This window comes from Cavia porcellus, unplaced genomic scaffold (assembly GCF_034190915.1).
Source record: "Cavia porcellus strain 051 isolate PalLab524CR breed Dunkin Hartley unplaced genomic scaffold, mCavPor4.1 scaffold_25, whole genome shotgun sequence".
Lineage (NCBI taxonomy): Eukaryota > Metazoa > Chordata > Mammalia > Rodentia > Caviidae > Cavia > Cavia porcellus.
The window spans coordinates 12,293,656-12,311,063 of NW_026947508.1; the positions used below are offsets into that span (position 1 = coordinate 12,293,656).

The 17,408-nt window shown below is 54.0% G+C and overlaps 1 protein-coding gene across 2 annotated transcripts in view; it reads left to right on the forward strand.

Annotated features, from left to right (window-relative positions):
* Nucleotides 1-684: 684 nt before the first annotated feature.
* Nucleotides 685-17,408, forward strand: part of Padi1 (peptidyl arginine deiminase 1) — a 30,700-nt gene continuing 13,976 nt past the window's right edge. The window contains exons 1-6 of one of the 2 annotated variants that reach the window (XM_003471383.3): nt 685-896; nt 14,409-14,589; nt 15,142-15,214; nt 15,718-15,779; nt 16,328-16,445; nt 16,528-16,653. In XM_003471383.3, the coding sequence (XP_003471431.1) occupies nt 805-896; nt 14,409-14,589; nt 15,142-15,214; nt 15,718-15,779; nt 16,328-16,445; nt 16,528-16,653 (652 nt within the window). In that variant the 5' untranslated portion in view covers nt 685-804. The remainder of the gene's footprint in view (nt 897-14,408; nt 14,590-15,141; nt 15,215-15,717; nt 15,780-16,327; nt 16,446-16,527; nt 16,654-17,408) is intronic. The other variant, XM_063235603.1, reaches the window with a different exon arrangement.

Sequence of the window (17,408 nt, forward strand, 5' to 3'; positions counted from 1 at the left end):
CAACAGAAACACACTCGTGTGCTCTTTAGGAACCTACTTTTCATAGTCCCTACTACATTCCGTATGAAAGGGATGGGTTTATGTCAAGAAAATGCTGCTGGATAAAATAACTCAGGTCCTGGTTAACTGGGGCCGGGGAAAGGGTGCTGGAAGAGCCATCCTGGTGTCGCTTTGCTGACACGGTAAACCTGGTGCCTTTAGGTGTGGTGAGCTCACAGCGATCAAATGTGTTGGCAGTAAGATCATTCTTGAGTGAACTTCAAAATCAAAAGTAGCCAAATAAACGTTTATGTCGTTTTTATATTTCCCGCCTGGCTCCACTGTGCTTTAATGCCACCTGGGCTCAGCTGGGAGATATGATCTGCCACCTGCTCAGCTGGCACTGGGCACACGGACAGTCCTCAGAAATGCTGACAGCGTTGGTGTGGGCTCAGACACCAAGAGTCTGCGCAGAGGCAAAGCTACAGGTGGGGGTCGGGGGAGCTCTGGGGAGCCAGGCTCCACCCTGGGCCCCCGAGGAAGCCCCCTTTTCCATTCACCAGGGAGTCTAGAATGCTTCCTTCCCCAGCCTCCAAGAATGACAGCCCACGAGTTAGGAGGACTGGGCGTGGAGCCAGGAGGTGGGGAGAGGCCCAGGCAGGCTGACCAGGTTGCAGGGAGAAATTAAAAGGGAGGAGAAGAGGACCAGCCCAGCAGAACTCACACTCCCTCCCGGTGCCCGGGTGCCTGACAGGAGCTAGGGAGTCGGGGTGTGCAGCTACCGGGTGCCGGAGCTGTCCTCGGAGGTGGGGAGCAGGAGACAGGATGGCCCCAAGGCGAGCCGTGCAGCTGTCCCTGAAGAAGCCCACCTATGCTGTGTGTGTGGTGGGGACTGAGACACTGGTGAACGTCCACAGGTGAGAGCCAAGGACAGCTAAGCAGGTGGCACCCACCTGGCTGCAGAGGGCTGTGCCCTAACGGGGGACCCGAAGCATTGGGGTAGACACACTGCAACCAGCTGGGCTTGTGGGTGGATGAAGAGGTGGTGGAGGCTGTTTGACAGCAGAGACAGAGGAGTTGGCTGCGGAGTGTGAGGAGGAATTAGGGTCTGATCAGGTGCCCCTAGGATCTGGCTCCTGGCACTGGGATTAGGACAGTGGCTTCCAGCTCCTGGACAAGGAAGGGCCCAGCCTCAGGATTCTAACTCTGTGCCCTGGAGCCAGGCCCTGGATTCTGGACTGTGTTCCAACATCCACAGGGAACCTGTCTGCAGCAGCAAGGTGAATTGTTTGGGAGGGGATGAGGACGGGGGCTCCCCTTCTGTTCCTTAATCTCTAGCCAACTCTTCATCTGTCTGTGGTGCGTGCCAGCTTGGTCCTGGAGCCCGGACAGGGGAACCGGGGTGACAGGAATCAGGAAGGAGAGGCTAAGGGATGGCTCAATGATTTAATCTAAGAAGTGAGCCTGGAGCACGGCCAGTGACGTGGGCTTGGCATGAGACCATGCCGATGGCGGTGATGATGGTGGTGGTAATGTGTGGTAGTGACCGTGGTGACATGGGAGGAAGGCCCAGATCTTCCTGTCCTGCCTCTGTCTAGATGAAAACTCAGGGAACATGGCTCAACCTCAGTTTTCCCACCTGGCCACTGAAGGAGTTAGACTTGATGGATTGTGAATTCCATCCCTGTTGGACCAGGTGGCGCTGGGCCCTCTGCAGATGGGAGCTCAGGGTAAGGGTTCAGGGTCGGGGCTCCCCTCCTTCAGGAGCTGGGTGGCTGTGACCAGTGGGAGCTGAGTTCCCATCACCCTCTTGGGTGTCAGCCCCTATACTTGACAAGTAGGTGAATGAGGGCTGCACCCAGCCTCTGATGCAGGAGTCTCCCCTGTCCCTCTCCTGGGCAGTGCCCTGGGTGCCCGGGGATCAGGATGCGGAGGAAGAGCAGGAAGCCCGAGGGCCAGCCCAGGACTCTAAGGCCGAACCAGGTCTACGCAGAGTGGAGTGCGGTTTTCTCTTGTTCTTGCAACAGGGGAGTGAAAAATACGAAATGCCTACTAAAGCATTTCAGATAAAGTATTGAGAGACAGTTCGTATGCACTGAGGTGCTGGAGACCGAACCTCGGGTCTCTTGCGTGCTAAGCAAGCGCCCCACCGTGTCTGCCTCCAGCCCCCAGCCCCTGTCTCAGTGTATCGCATGGGACCCACTTACCTTACAAAACCCCGCTGTTTCCTGGGCCTGCGCTGTGAGCAGACATCCCATATTGCACCTGGCGATCCTACTCTAACGCCCAGGACAGGGGAGGTGTCCTTGAGGCCCCCACCTGTCTGATTCCAGGCCCTGCTCTCTTCCAAGGCCATGCTTGTTTCTGGAACATACTTTGAGAATTTCAGGCCCTTTGCCACGCTGCTGAGGCCCAAAGCATTTGATGGGAAGCCAGGAAATGTCGTTCTGCTTCTCCTGTCACTGACTCACTGTCAAGGCACTGGCCCTCTCTAGGCTCTGCTTTTGAACCCCAAGAGGTCGGCTGAGTCCTCTCTGCAGTTCTGCGTGGAGGTGCATGGCTCTGTGCATGCTGTGTGACCTTGGCCAAGCTGCCGCCCTTCTCTGAGCCCATTTCTGCACTTGGCAAACGGGAAAAGCAATAGCTCTGACCTTAGTGGATCTGGGCGAGAAGAGAGACAATGCACGTATAGAGCCTGTTGTTTGGTGGGTGTCCTGGCAGGGGGAAGTGCTCCTAGCCCTGAGGGCTCTGGGGTGTCTGGGGTTCCGTCTTGCAAGTCTGTTCTTCCCATCACTTCTCTGAAGTGGCAGGGGATGAGGACAGGGCAGGGGATGTGTGGCGGAGCACAGGCAGGGGTCACTGTCTGCAAAGCTCCCTCATGGATACCAGAGCCCTCAGCACACCTGGCAGAGCACCAGGCCAGGTGAGGACTCCGGAAGTGGTTTGGGTGGTGGCAGCAGCCGTCCTCTGCCTGACACTGGGAGGGAGCGAGCCCTTGGAGATCTCCACCTGGGGGTGGGGCACTTGGGTCCTATGCTGGGAGCCCAAACTCTGCGGCACTTGGGGGCTGCCTCCTGCTGGTGAGGGCTGTGCTGGATGGGAGCGGGACCTGGACTTGTCCAGCTGGGAGGGTTTCGAGAAGCCGGAAGCGATGGGCTATGCCTGATGAACTCGGACACCCCATCTGCTTGCCAGGACCCTGGCTGCAGCCTAAGCCAAGAAAGGGGTTTCTAATTGGCCTTGCTAGAAGCAGGAAAGCTACCCAGAGAGGTACACAGTCCCCTGAGCTGCTGGGAGTCTGTGCTCTCTTGGAGACAGGTGTGCAAGTTATGGTCCAGGAAATGACTCACCTGGGGGCCGCATGGACTGGTCATTTGGAGAGATATTTGTGCTTGGGATAATTGTGTGGTCAGGGGCAATCCAGCCTGAGGAAGCCTCAGGGCTGCCCTGATTCAGCTTATGCTCAGCTTCCGCTCCCTTCTTCCACTGCAGCGAGCTAACTCGTCACCCTGACCCTACACCCCAGTGGCCAGCCCCCCACCCTGAGTGCTTCCCCATGAGCTCCCACCACCCTGACTGTTTCCCTCAACAGGCTGCCTCTACCCCAGTCCTCCCCGCAACGGGCTAGCTCTCTACTGAACCCCACACCCCACAAAGCTAGCTGTCCTCCCTGAGCCTTTCTTTCCAAGGGGCTGCCCTCCACCCTTAGCCCCCTGGATATTGCCAGATTGTTCTGGGTGACCCTGTTCCTGCCTGGGGACTTCAGGTTGCCCCCAGGGACTCAAGTCAATAAAGGGGGGCTAGGTACCATGTGGAATCCATTGCTGGTCTGGCGTGGCCCTGAGTCAGGGTTCAAGGCTGGAGGCCACGATGAACATTTGCTTTTTGGGGTGGAGGAGGTAGCCAGGCAGGTGCTGGGTCTTCCTCCTGCAAATCACCCAAGTCTTCCTCAGCCTGCAAAAACAAGATGGCACAACAGACTCCAGCTTGGAGAGTGCTGAGGAGGTGGTGTGTACACGGAGAGGGGCTGCAGGGGGCCCTCACACGAGCCACAGAGGGGCCGGGGCAGGAGCGCTTTTTGGGGCTCCCTGTGTTTCACGGACTGTAGACAGCGGCGTGGCAGGGTTGTACAGTGGGGTGCACGGGGCTACTTCCTTATTGTTTACACTGAGTAAATGAATGTTTTGAATGCAGAATTACAATGAAGCTTAATTGGGCTCCTCTGAAGATAATTATAGGACTAGTGCCGACACTAATTCCTAATTCCCAGTGAGTGACAGGCTGCACGGCCTCGGCGCCAGCTGGGACACCCTCTCCCCTGGCTCCATCCTGCGGCCGGAAGGTCGCCTTTATTGGGCAGTCCTGGTCCAAGCTGGATTTGGAAGGCTCCTGGACACAGGGGCCCGGGGTGAGGACACCTCCTCTTTCACCAGCATGGGGCTCCGGGGTGTCCAACCTGGGCGTTCTCAGGAGTAAGATACAGGTACAGGGCAGGGTCTCAGAGGTCAGCGCCCCACCTCCACCGGTGACCCTGCCTCCCTGCCTCCCTGGACATCATTTCGGACAGGATGGGAGCCCCGCCTTTCCCTCTCCCCCTACACAGTCCTGTGGCTTTGTGGATGGCAGTCTGCAGGTGTCCCCTCATTCTGCTCTCTCCCCTTCCCTTCTCGGGTCCAGTCCCACCCTCTCCCCACCCAGAGGCCCAATCGGCCACATAGCTCTTGCTTTGGCCCCTGGGAGGAGACTTGGGGTTCGAGGAGTGGCAGCAGCCTCCCGCGACCCTGTCCTCTCCGCGTAAATGGAAGTTTCTCACCCTTCTCTGTGGCTGCTCAGCTCTGCCAAGTTGTGCTGCCTAGAGAGGCGGCTAGGATGAATTGAAAACCCACATTACCTGGGAGGGAGCCCCAGCTGTGGGCCAAAAAGGCCGACATCCCGAAGGCCACCATTCTGGGGCACCAGGCCCTTGGGCTGGTGCTGAGGAAGCCCCATTTCCAGATCCACTGTGGTCCAGATCAGAGACCCTGGTCCCTCTGTGCAGGAGCCTAAAGCCACCTAAAGCCCTGCTAAGACGCACCTCACCGTCATTGTCATACCCTCTTGGTCACTTTCATGACCCCGGTGTGTCACCCATCCTTATCCCTCAACCGTAACTCCGGGTCTCAGGCCTGAGCTGGGTGAAGCAGGCACAGAGGGCAGCTGTGGGCTGAGCCTGCCTGGCACCAAATTTGCTGGGCACAGGGGAGCGTGGGCTGGGGCATCCGGACACCAGGGAGGAGGAAGGCAGGTTGTCCTCCAGAGGCATCCCACACTGGGCTCCATGACAACCCGTGTGATGGCTGCTGAAAACAGGATGACTTGTGATCATGACCTCGGGCTGGGGTCAGGCTGGTCCTTGCAAGCTGTGTGGCCTTGGGCCAGCCCTTAGCCTCTCTGAGCCTGTTTTCTTCCACGCTATGTGAGGGTGACATCACTAATTGTTTGTGCATGTTTCCCCCACTGTACAGAAGAGGAATTACCTAACCCACAAGGTGTGGGTGTGCTCTGGAGAGGGGATAAGTGACTCACGGGGCTGCTTTAACCTCACGGTCCTTTCTCTCAGGATACACAGGCCCCCAACCCCTTTCTGCCCCTGCTGAGAAGGCCAGGGAGTGACAACTGTCCCCTTCTACCACCGTGCCTGGGTGGGCAGGGTTCACTGGGTGGAGGCCTGGCCAGTTGACCCTTCTCCTGGGTGTCCTGGGTGTGACCTTCTTGAGAAGTGGCGGTGCTTAAAGCACCCTCCATCAATCGATTGGTATCTGGAAGGAGAAGACACAGTCATGCCCTGGGTGATGCCACACTTGTGAAAAAATGTTTGCCAGGAACACCTTTGAACCCCACTTAGCAGCCAAAAAAACAGACCCAGATAGGTGGAAAGGCTTCTCTCAAGTCACAAAGCACACAAATGCTGGGGCTGGCGTTGGAACCCAGGGATGCCTGATTCCAGGCTTGGCAAACCTAAACGCAAGAGAACTCATCAACCGGGAATTTGTTGAGTCAGTGTGAGGGCCTCAGGAGGAGCTTTGGGGTCAAACCCAGCCCTCCACTGTGGCCCTATGTGACCACTGTAAAGCGTATGTGTCGGAAATAGGGGGAACCAGAGACGTGGACTGAGGACTCTGGGCTGTTTGCTGGGCTGGGGGCCGTCCTCGCTGCAGTCCTGGTGCCCAGGATGGCACACGGGGTGGGGTGGGGGGATGGACCCACAATGCTGCGGGGCTGCTGGCCTCCTTTTCTGCCTCTGGCCCAGCCACCTGTGGAGCTGGCTGCACCAGAGGGACCTGTCAGGTTCTGCTGTGACATCTCTTCTGGTTCAGCCCATGAAACTTCAAGTCCAGGACACCCGGAAGCTGACATACTGGGGGCTCCTGGTGGGCAGGAGAGCCACAGCTCTGGGGCCCGGTGTGCTCCTCAGCCCTGCCCTCTGGTTCTGATCCTTCTGCCCCTCCTCCCCACCCATGGCACAGCGCTCTGACAGCTCCCCAAGGGCACATTGGTCCCAGCCTCCTCCACCCCCAGCTCCTGTTCCCAGGCGATGTTCAAGTTGCAGGTTCAGGCAGAAGGCATGGCGGGTTCCTTTGTCTTCCTAAACATTTTCTCCCACCTGCCAGAAGGAGCATTTCCAGGGCACACGGAAGCCCACGAGAGAAGACAAAGCTGCCGCTTCCTGTCCTCTCTGGAGGGTGGGACCAGGGGACTGTTGCTTAACTTATCTGCAAAATGGGCATAGTAAGACCTCCCTGGTAGGCTGTGGTGGAGGACAGATGAGATCGTGGTATCAAAAGCCAAGCGTGTGCCTGGAATATAGCAGACAGTCCCCGTGGGCCACGCCACCCTGTGCCATAACCTCACCGAAGCAGTCAGGGCTCGATTACGCTGATCCCGTCTCTGTGGCTCGTCCTCTGCCACTTTTGGGAGATTTTTTAAGAATGGGCTTTTTTTTATTTAAGGAGAAAAAGAAAAAGAAAATAAAAGGGTACAAGTTATACAGAATTTCAGAAAAAATAAACAGTAGAAAATCACTAGTTAATAGATTACATATTGTCATCTTAGAAATAGTTGTTCAAGTTACAGAATTAAAGCATATAAAGTGGACATTCTAACAGTGAGACTGCAAACAGTTCTGTTCAATGATCCAACAAAACTCAGTAATATCATTATCTATCTTATATACTTAAATATACAGGCAGTTATATCTTTAGAGCACTTTCTTTTCCTCTCTTTTTTACAATGACAATTGCACATTTTGGGTTTTATTACTCTCACAGTTCTTACTACTTTTTTTGAAGAGAATAAAACCAAATGTGACATAGCAAAACAGAGTCAGTCAAATCAAAATGATGGACATAATACATAATGTAAAAACAAAATACAAGGTGATCAACAATGGTTACCAATAATGCCTCTTGCTGTCTTAAAAAGAATTGTCTATATCATCAGTTATAATAAAATTGAACAAAACAGTAAAGAGCAAAACCAATAAAACCAAAACACTGGAGACATTACAGGACTTCAAAAGAAGATAATAGTCAAACCAGAATAGGCGTCATAATGAATCTTATTGTCTTCACAGTTGTAGCCTATACTATCGAACTTGGTAGTATCAAGCAAAACAGAATAGAGGAAAATCAGCCAAAACAAGATGGTGAGAGCAATACAGGGTTTCAAACCAACTTAATAGGAAATTAAAGTGGGTACTATAATATATCCTGCTATTTTTTATTTATTTTTCCCTTAATTAAAAAGATCAAAATAAAAAAGTGAATAATAAAAAAGGAGATTGAGATAAAAGAGGACATAACAACAAAACAGCCCAGGTCAAAACATAACCATTTAAGCAAAATAGTGTTTTACCACAAGACATCCCAACATAAAAGTAGTTACCATAGTGTCTCTTTCCTTGAAATCTTTGAGTATAACTTCATATACTGTAGCATCAAAGATATCAAGACAATATAAAACCATTCAAGAGAATGACAGTATTATAAGGTATTTAAAACCAACTAACAGAAAATGAACAATGGTTTCTGTATAATCTCCTTGTCTATAAAGTTTTTGTTTATATTATCACATATAATAAAATCCAATAAGATACAACATGTTAAGACCGATGGAGACAGAAGAACAAAAGCTTGATGGGACTTCAAAAAAATATGATATTAAATCAGCACTAGCTATTATGATGTCTTGTTTTCTCCAAAATAGCTGTTCCTACCATCCAACCTTGTCTGCCTCATTTCTGTTGAGCTCTTTTTCTGTCGTTTGTTGTCAATTTGTCTTCTTCATTTCACTTTCTGCTCCATTCATTGTGGCCTCTCTGCCACTGTTTCTGGAATCTTGGTATTTTTCTTTTTTAGAATATCCTGCAGTATTCTCTGTAGAGTTGAATTGGTGGTTGCATATTCCCCCAGTTCCTCTTTATCCTGGAAGCACCTTGTTTTTCCATCAATTTCTAGGGACACTTGTGCAGGATATATCAATCTTGGCTGGAGGTTATTATCTTTTTTTTTTTTTTTTTTTTTTGTCTTTTTCCTTTTTATCGGTACCGGGGATCAAACTCACGACTGCCTGCTTTCAAGGCAGGCGCTTATGCCACTGAGCTAATCCCTCAGCCCCTGGAGGTTATTATCTTTCAAAGCTTGAATTATTTCCCCCCATGCTCTTCGTGATTTGATGGTTTGTGCCGAGAAGTCTGCTGTAATTCTGATGGGTGTTCCCTTGTAAGTGATCTGTTTCTTGTCTCTCACGGCTTTTAATATTCTGTTCTTATATTGGATTTCTAGAATTTTGGTTATTATATGCCTGTGTGTAGCTCTGTTTGGGTTGTAGGTGGCTGGGGTCCTGTATGCCTCATACATCCGAGTATCTTTACCTTTTGCTAAATTAAGGAAATTCTCCTGGATTATTTCTATCAATAGCCTTTGTAGTTCATTTGTTTGTGTCCCTACTTCTTCCTTTACATTCTTAAGTTATAGCTCCTCTTATCATCCTTTAGCCTTTGTATTATTGCCGTTTGTTTCCTTGTTATTTTTAAGAAGTTTCTCATTTCATGCTCCCACATTACAAATCTGTCTGCCAGTTCACATAATCTATCCTTAGTTTCTTTCAAGCTGTTATGCCAGCTTTCAGTAGAGTTTTTAGTTTCCTGGTGATCTCTTTGAACCTGCTTTATGTATTCTATGTTTTCTCTATTTTCTCCATCAAACAATTCTCCCCCTTTTTTCTGTTCTTCCATTCCACCATCTGTTTTTTCTTGGGTGGTGCTTAACATTTCTCTAAGTATTCTACTTATATCTTGCTTTACTTTGTAAATACTTCACTTTTGAACTCGTCTATGAGATCTCGGAGATATCGCTTTATGTCTATTGGTGCCGTGTCTGATATTGCATGTTTTCTGTCCTCATTCTCCTTTGCATTCACCTTTCCTGGATCAGTGTTCTCAGGATTGGGTGCTGAGGACCCTTTCTTGTTGCGTCCTCTTCTCATATTTTTTGTTCCTTCCATACAAGCGTATATAGGAGGCCCAGTTTCTTTCTTTGTCGGTTACAGTTTGCTTGAATCTGCTGGCTAGGTGTTCCTGCCCACTGCAGTGTACTAGGGAGACACAGACCTGGGCAGCCTCTGCGGGGCCCACCCCTCCAGGTCAGTAAACCTGCTGAAGGCTTCACTGCTAGGGTGCACCACTAGGTGCTGGGACCTGGTTTGGGCTAGCCTACTGAGTCTTAGTCTGCAGTGTCACCCTGGCCAAGTGCTCCCCATCAATCCCGCTTGAGAGGGGAATGTGACTAAAGTCACTGTCGCGTCCTGTTCCGGCTAGTCTGCCTGGTCCCAGAATGTCCTCTGTTGGAGCCTCCCAGCCTATGGAAGGGTCCCCATTCCTCTCAGTTATCGCAGGTCAATGCAGAGCTCCCCACCAGTCTCGCTCTCAACTCTGTTCACCGATTCCTGCTCTCAGAGCTTTCGTGTCTCTCTCCCTGCTGTGCTGATTCAGACGCAGCAGCAGTGGCAGGAAATTCAAATCACGGTTTCTAGAGGTGCAGGTTCCAGCTTCGGCGCTGAGATTTTATCTGTTCCTGTCATAGCACTGGGATTGCATCTCCAGTTGGTTTCTCTCAGCTTAGTTCGTTCCTGGGTCAGCAGGGTATATCTCTCCTTGCTTAGGACTCCTCACACCGCATCATTCCTGGATTCTAAGTGGGGTATCTCAGAGAGCCTCTGTAGCTGCTGTTATCTATCCACCGTGTTCTCCCGGAAGTCTTAAGAATGGGCTTTTGAAACTCTGTGAGGGTGGGGACGGGGCAGGCTGAGCCAGTCTGGGTTTGGGCCTGGGGGCACAGATGACTGTGAAGAGCTGTAAGGAAGTCTGCTCCAGGGCTGGGGGGAGAAACAGGGGTCCTGGCAGGAGTGGGTGGGCCCCTGGGGGTCTCAGAAGAGTCACAGTAGTGGTGATGACACTGCCTGACCCAAGTAAGGGCTATGCATTAGACTATTCTCTACTGGACTCCTCCTCAAGTGACCTTCTGTGTTATATCCACTTCACAGAGGGAGGGAGGCCCAGAGTGGCGCGGCAGCAGCAGGGTGGGGGGCTCTAGAGGAGGCAGCCTTTGATTGCAGTGGGTGGTGCAGATGGTGACACAGGTGATACGGGGTGGGGACACGTCTGTGGTCAGGATTAAAGGGGCACTTTCAGACCCGCCACTGCACTTGACTCTGAGTTTGGGAACAATCAGAACTGCACCCCAGGCCTGGGGCTTTACCATGAGACAACACCCAAAGGAGACAGGGAGTGGTGCAGGGGGACCCCCAAGCATCTGTGGATAGCAGATGAAGCCTATCCCACTGTGGGGGCGGGCTGGGGTTCACGCCAGGTCCTGCACCTGCGTGTCATTCAACCCGTGCCCACACCCATAGACTTGGATGTAATACGGGTGCCTTGGCCCAGAGCAGGCAGGGCCAGCGAAAGGTGCCAAAAGAATGAGGATCTGAGGCAGCAAAGGGCCCGCTGGGCAGAACTTGCCTCGCCAGCATCCCACCGGGAAACACAGCCTGTCCTGCCACTGCCCGCCGGGACACTGCACCCTCCTGCATTGGAGGCTGACATGCCTGGTGCACCTGGTGAGCCGGTCTACACACAGAACTGGGTGTGGCTAGATCAGGCCCCGCCTTGATGGGGAGGAGTCAGTGGGAAGCCACGCCCTCCCACACTACCTTCACCCAGCACTCCGGAGGCAAGAGGCACTGACTGAATTTGGAGTGGAAGGGGGCAAATCTACACTGGAGGCGTTGGGGAATTGTCCTGTGCATTTACTCTTCTTTCATTATCATTATTTTGACCAAGACTCCAAATAGGGGCTGTGCAGCCAGGGGTTTGACTTGGAGACGTCAACTTCGCCCACAGCTGGGGACTGGCTCCCCACAGGCCTGCCACATCTGGCAGTGGCAGCTCCTAGGGGTGAAATGGGGTCTCTCACAAGCTGGAAACCCTTCTGCTGTGCCTGGTGGGTCTCCTGGGCTCAGGAGAGCCCTCCTGGGTGGGTCTCCTGGCTTCTCTCAAGATGCGTGGGACGGGCTCTGGAGCCAGGCAGGCTGGGTTCTAACCCCACTGTGCTGTCCTGACAAACCCATCAAAAGCTGGAAAATATCCCAAGTCAATGCATGGAGTCACCTCCCCTAGGCGCCTTGCCCAGCCTGGCTTAAACACGCTCAGAACCTCTCCCCTGGCTATCGGCGGCTAACAACCTGTTTTGTGATGGAGCTGAGTGTCCTGTGTCATGTACTGGTCACCACTCTGAAAGTAAACCACAGAACATTGGACGGGCACATCACCAACCCTTGTAAAGTTGGGAAATCTTAAGCTGAACCATTATAAGTAAGCAGGGGATCATCTGGATTTTTCAGACAAAGGTACGAAGCACTGAAAAGACTTCCTAATTATTTTACTGCACTCTACCAGTATTTATGCAGGGTGGAAATAGTTAAGTAATAGGCTGCTATTTCATACCGCCCCAAACTGAGTTCAATGGTGTTGGGGCTGGGAACTTCAAGCCGGGCATGCCACGAAGGTTGGCAAAGCCTACAAAGCAGGTGCTTGATTGTTGATTGTTGACTGCTTCCTTGATTGTCCAGTTTTGAAGGAACCACTGAGAAACATTAACACAGATGAACCTCTAATGTGTATACGTCTACAGCCCTTGCAGTGGGGTTAGCACAAAAACTTGATGGTTTTCTTCCGTGGTTAAATGATTCAGCAGAGCAGGCACCGATGGAGTGATGTTAGGAGCTCTTTTTTTATTTTATAGTGAATAGCAATATGTAAAATATTGCAACTGTATACTGTGACACACATCACTTATATCAACAAAATTAATAACAGACACATATCTGTATTCTCCTGCTGCTGAGACTCAGTTATCTGACCTCACTAATTCACCTCTGCCAGGAGTTCAGGGCTCGGAGCAGAGAGGGGACAGCGTGCTCCTGCAGAGGGCGCCAAAGAGGTGGGGGGGGGGATGCTGTTTGCAGCGCGTCTGCCTACTGGGTCCTGGAAATGGAGAAAGGCAGACTGAGCCGAGCCTGATCTTGGGCAAGCTTGTTCCTCACCAGGGGGGTGGGCGTGGATGTGGGCTCCAGGCAGGCGTGCTGGGAAGCAAGTGGTGGCAGGAGGGGGTGACCAAGTCTGGGTGACCAGTTCTGCAGAGAGGCGGAGGGTGGAGTGGTTTCCTGGGACAGCCAGGCGGTATCGGGGTCACTGGAGGTCAGAGGTCATGGCCCCAGGAGAGCCACTGTGGCCTGTGGGTGTGGGTGCAGGGTGGGCCAGGCACTGGCCGCGGTGGTGGTGGGAGGCGAAGCTCAGGGTCAGAGGGAAAGAAAGATGAGCCAGGTAAGATTGGAAAAGCAAGTGGCAGCATGGGGACTACTCAACGGAGGTGGGGAATGAAGGGGACAGTGAGCCGGTTCAGCGTCCCCGGGCCCCAGTGGGGCTGAGGCTTGGTGGCCTTGGCGGGACAGGAGAAACTGATGTCCCAGTGGGTGCAGGTCAGGGAATCCGCTGTGCGTCCAGCTCTTGGTAGTGCCGCAGTGTGGGGCCAGGGCCACTGAGCAGCAGGTCTCTGGGACAGTGCAGAGGTCTAGACTCAAGAGGGTGGGGTGTGACATGGGAAAGAGAGTGGATTAGACTCGGGTTTCTATGGTAACGGATGTAAACAATGCAGAAGGGCCGGAAGGCAGGAGGATTCCTGCAGGGCTCATGGCTTGTGGTGATGGCCATTAAGGCCATGAATGACGTGCAGGGATGGGGCTTCACCAGCCAGCAGCCTTCGAGGCCCTGGGGAGCCCTCTCCTTTCCTGCCTCACCTGAGAAATGGGGATGATAAGACTTGCTTGGCAGGGCTGTGCGGAGCGTAGGGATGTCAGTGTCACTGTTGTTTGATGGGACAGAGCAACCGTGGCAGGGGTTGGCGGGAGGTGGCATGGCTTCTCCAGACAGTATAATATTTGTGTAGGTTCTTGGGAGTCCAGGGATAGAGAAAGAATATAAGAGGACCCCTCCAGAGGCATCTTTGTAGTTAAGTGGACGTCTGTAAGTGGACCTGATCTCGGTGCTGGCCTCGAGGCCAACACCCTGGGTGGACCTGTGGGTGATGGTAGAGAGCCTTGATGTGGGAACCCGGACATTATTGTGGACTCCTTTCCGGATGTGAGCTCCCCGTGGAGCCCCAGGACCAGCCTGGAACCTGGCACAGAAGGTTCGTGTGTATTCAGCGGCAAAGGCCAAGATGTCAGCCCCAGGCCCTGTCAGCTTGGGTTTGGTGCCCTGGAGCCCGAGTCTGCAGGGCATCCCCCTCTGTAGCTTCAGGCAGGCTGCGCCAGGCAGCCGTGCCCACAGCAGCTGGTGTCAGGAGGAGCGGGCTGAAGGCTTAGCAGACAGGCCCGAGATCCCTGCTGGGCACTGGGAAGTAAGAACTCATTCATTCCTTTTGTTAACAAATGTTTTGTGTGCATACTGTGAGCCAGGCCCTGTGTAAGTCCTAAGGAGACAGCAGTGAGCACAAGACAAAACTCCCTGCCCTGGTGGAGCTGGGCTAGTGACAGCCCGACAACAAATAGGGGAAGGGCCAAGGGGGAGAAGACGGGCTGAGTGGAGTGGTGGGGTTTTGTTAAGAAGGTAATGTTTAATCGGAGCCCTGAAGTTTGAGGCAGTGAACACTGGGGAAACTGAGTCTTCTTTGTAAAGGGATTGGTCATGCAAAGGCCCTGAGGTGGACAGCCTGCATCCTTTTGTGCCAGCAGGAAAGCCAGTGTGGCTGAAATGAAATGAGACTTAGGGTGGTCACCCCACTGCGGCCATTCTCCTGAGCCCTGACTCTCTTCCTCTCTTCCTTCTCTGCCAGAGATGTGCCCAGAGGTGCCAAGACCTTCAGGGTCTCTGGGAGCTCTAAGGTGGAGGTCTCTATGGTCTATGATCCCAGATGGGTGACAGAACCCACAGGCAAGGCCCACTGGCCACTGGATGCCAGTGTGGATGTGGTCATATCTGTGGACACAGCCAGTAAGGATTTAAACGACCTCAAGGTAAGAGCCATTCCCTCCCAGTGAGGGGCTGAGTCTCCCTGTACTACCCTGACTAAGGGTGTGAGCCCCCTTAGGTGCCCACACCCACATCACCTCCACCCCACACAGCACAGCATCTCCATGGACACTCAAACTCTCAGACACCCCCGCACCCAACGCCATGCAGGGGCACATGGCACCCACAGAGATATGAGGCACCTGGTCTCCTCTCCAAATCAGGGGTACCCCCGGTTAACACTGTAGTCAGCCTGCACACAGGCCCCCAGAGGCCCCCAGACCCCCCAACCGCACTCGTCTCTCTGTGCACATCTCATCTCTGGCCCTGCATGCTGGTGATGCCCCCGTGACCGTACTCCATACACAGAGGCCCCACTTCTCCCATCCACCACCCTGCCCCCCTCCTGGCTCCCCTGACCAGCTCAGAGCCAGGGTGGCCCCAGCTTCTGCCTGTGGAAGGCAGCCTGGGTGTGCCCTGCCACCAAGCAGGGCTATGGACTGAGCCCCCCACCTTCCCTGCTGCCAGTCTCTGGGGAGCCATCTCTGTTCCCACAGGTGAAGGTGTCATATTTCAAGCAGCAGGAGGACGATCCCCTGGGCCACAGCATGCTCTACCTGACTGCAGTGGGTACGTCCTGTGTGTCCCCACTCCACCCCTCACCGCACAGCAGGCAGTTAGAGGGCCGTGGTGGGGTATGGGGGCGGGCACAGGGAATGTAATGGCTGGGGCCACAAGAGCCTAGAATGTTCCCTGCCCCTGGCTAGGGCCCCAGGAGGTCTCAGCACCCACAATCTACAAAACTGTAGAAGCCACATGGCCCATCAGCCAGAGCCCAGGACAGGTCACTCTGAGAATGGCAGTGCCCAGCCTTGGCACCTGCACCAGCTCTCAGCTGCCAGGGTTCAGGGCCACCAGCATGCAGTCTAGGAGCCCAAGGCCGCTGGTGCCCAGCACGTGCATTCTAGAGCTGAAGGCCTGGGTGCCTCTACACCAGTACCGTGGATGTCACCCCAGTTGGGGACGGTCCCCAGGGCTGGGGTCTGGGCCTTATGGGGCAGGGAGTGGGCCGGGCCTGTCTGCTCTGGACGTGAGGGTGGTGAAGACAGCAGCTGCTCCCCGCCCCTTTCCAGATGTTTCCCTCGATGTTGATGCCAGCCGCATAGGCAAGGTGAAAAGGTGCCAAAGGGACAAGGTGAGACCCCGCCTCTAACGGCCTAGGGAGCCCATCCGGTAACGGTCCACGTTAACCACGCCTGCGTGGCCTTGGGGACACGGCCACCCCCTCTGGCCGCTCCTGTGCTGACCTGGAATGGGGATCTGTCTTTTCCCTTTCTTTCTGCTTTTTTGATTTAGGGAACCCCTTAAACATGGTGGGTGCTTCTTGAAATGGGGGACTAGGGTAATCAGCCCCAATTAGACCATGAGGGAAGAAGAGAATGGGGTGAGCTTGGGGCTTCATCCCACAAGAAGTACCTGGAAGATGGCCTGGCAGGGAAGTACCCGAAAGGCAGCCTGGGTCACAGGGCTTTGTGGACGAGCTGGGCAGAGCTGCCCTGCGGGCCACTCACTGTGCACGGCGGGCTGTGGGTCCAGCGCCTTCCCGAGGGCTCCAGGCCCCAAGGTATGGCCCAGCTTTAAATCCTGAAGCAAATCCAGAAGTCCCCAAGCCAGCCAGCGAGCAGCTCAGACTGTGCCCACAGCCCCCTCCTGCCGACCTTGAGCTCTCTTGATTTGCCACAGAAGACCTGGCGCTGGGGCCCCGAGGGCCACGGGGCCATTCTGCTGGTGAACTGTGACAAGGACAGCCGTAAATCGCAGAAGCCTGATCTCTACAGCAGCCAACCGGTGTCCCTGGATGGTAGTGACAGAGGTGCCAGGGCGGGGAGGGGGTCCTGCTGGCGGGGTGCAGGCAAGGTGCCTCAAGGGGGCCGCTCCCCCAGACCTACAGGACATGTCCCCCATCGTGCTGACCTGCGACGGCCCTGATGAGCTGTTTGACCGACACAAGCTGGTCCTGAGCGTGTCCTCGTCCGACTCCAGGAGGGTGCGGGTCTTCCATGCTCGGGGTGAGTGGCTGCCGGGCCCCATCGCTCCTGCTCCCGTCCTCCAGGCAGTCCTCCCTCCCTTTCCTGTGGCGTCCATCTCCCATCAGCCCTCCAGACTCTCAGAGAAACCCGCAAACAGCCGCTCCATCTGCGTGCGCGGCAGGGCTCCCACTGTGGGCTCAGCCTCTGGACGCTTATTTTATTTATTTTATTTTTTGGTACAAGGTCTCATTATGTAGCTCAGCCCAGCCTTGAACTCACAGCGCTCCTCCTGCCTCAGCCTCCCGAGTGCTGGGGTTACAGGCGTGAGCCACCACGCCTGACCTAAGGTTGTTTTATTCTGTCTGTTTTGATGCTGGGGATGGAGCCCAGGGACCAGAACAAGCACTCTGCCACTGACCTGCAGCCTGGCCTCACATTAAGCACGGCAAAGCAAGCAGCTGGTGGCTTCTAGAGCACTCTGGGTGCTGTACAGAAGACCCCCTCTGGGCCCTCACCACCCATGCACTAAGTTGCCCAGGCTGGACTCCAGCTGGGGATCCTCCTGCCTCAGCCTCCGAGAGTACAGGTGTAATCCCTCTCAGGTGTGCACCGCCAGGCCCAGCTACTCCCTCACTTTGGGGATGGATGGTATTCCATCTTAGGGGTGCCCCACGCTTTGCACATTTTGTTTATCTTCATCCGTGGAGAGACATTTGGGTGTTTTCACCCTTGGCACTGGGTGTGTTTTGCTCTGTGTGCAGTTTGAAGTTGGTCTGTTCTATGTAGGAGGAGCT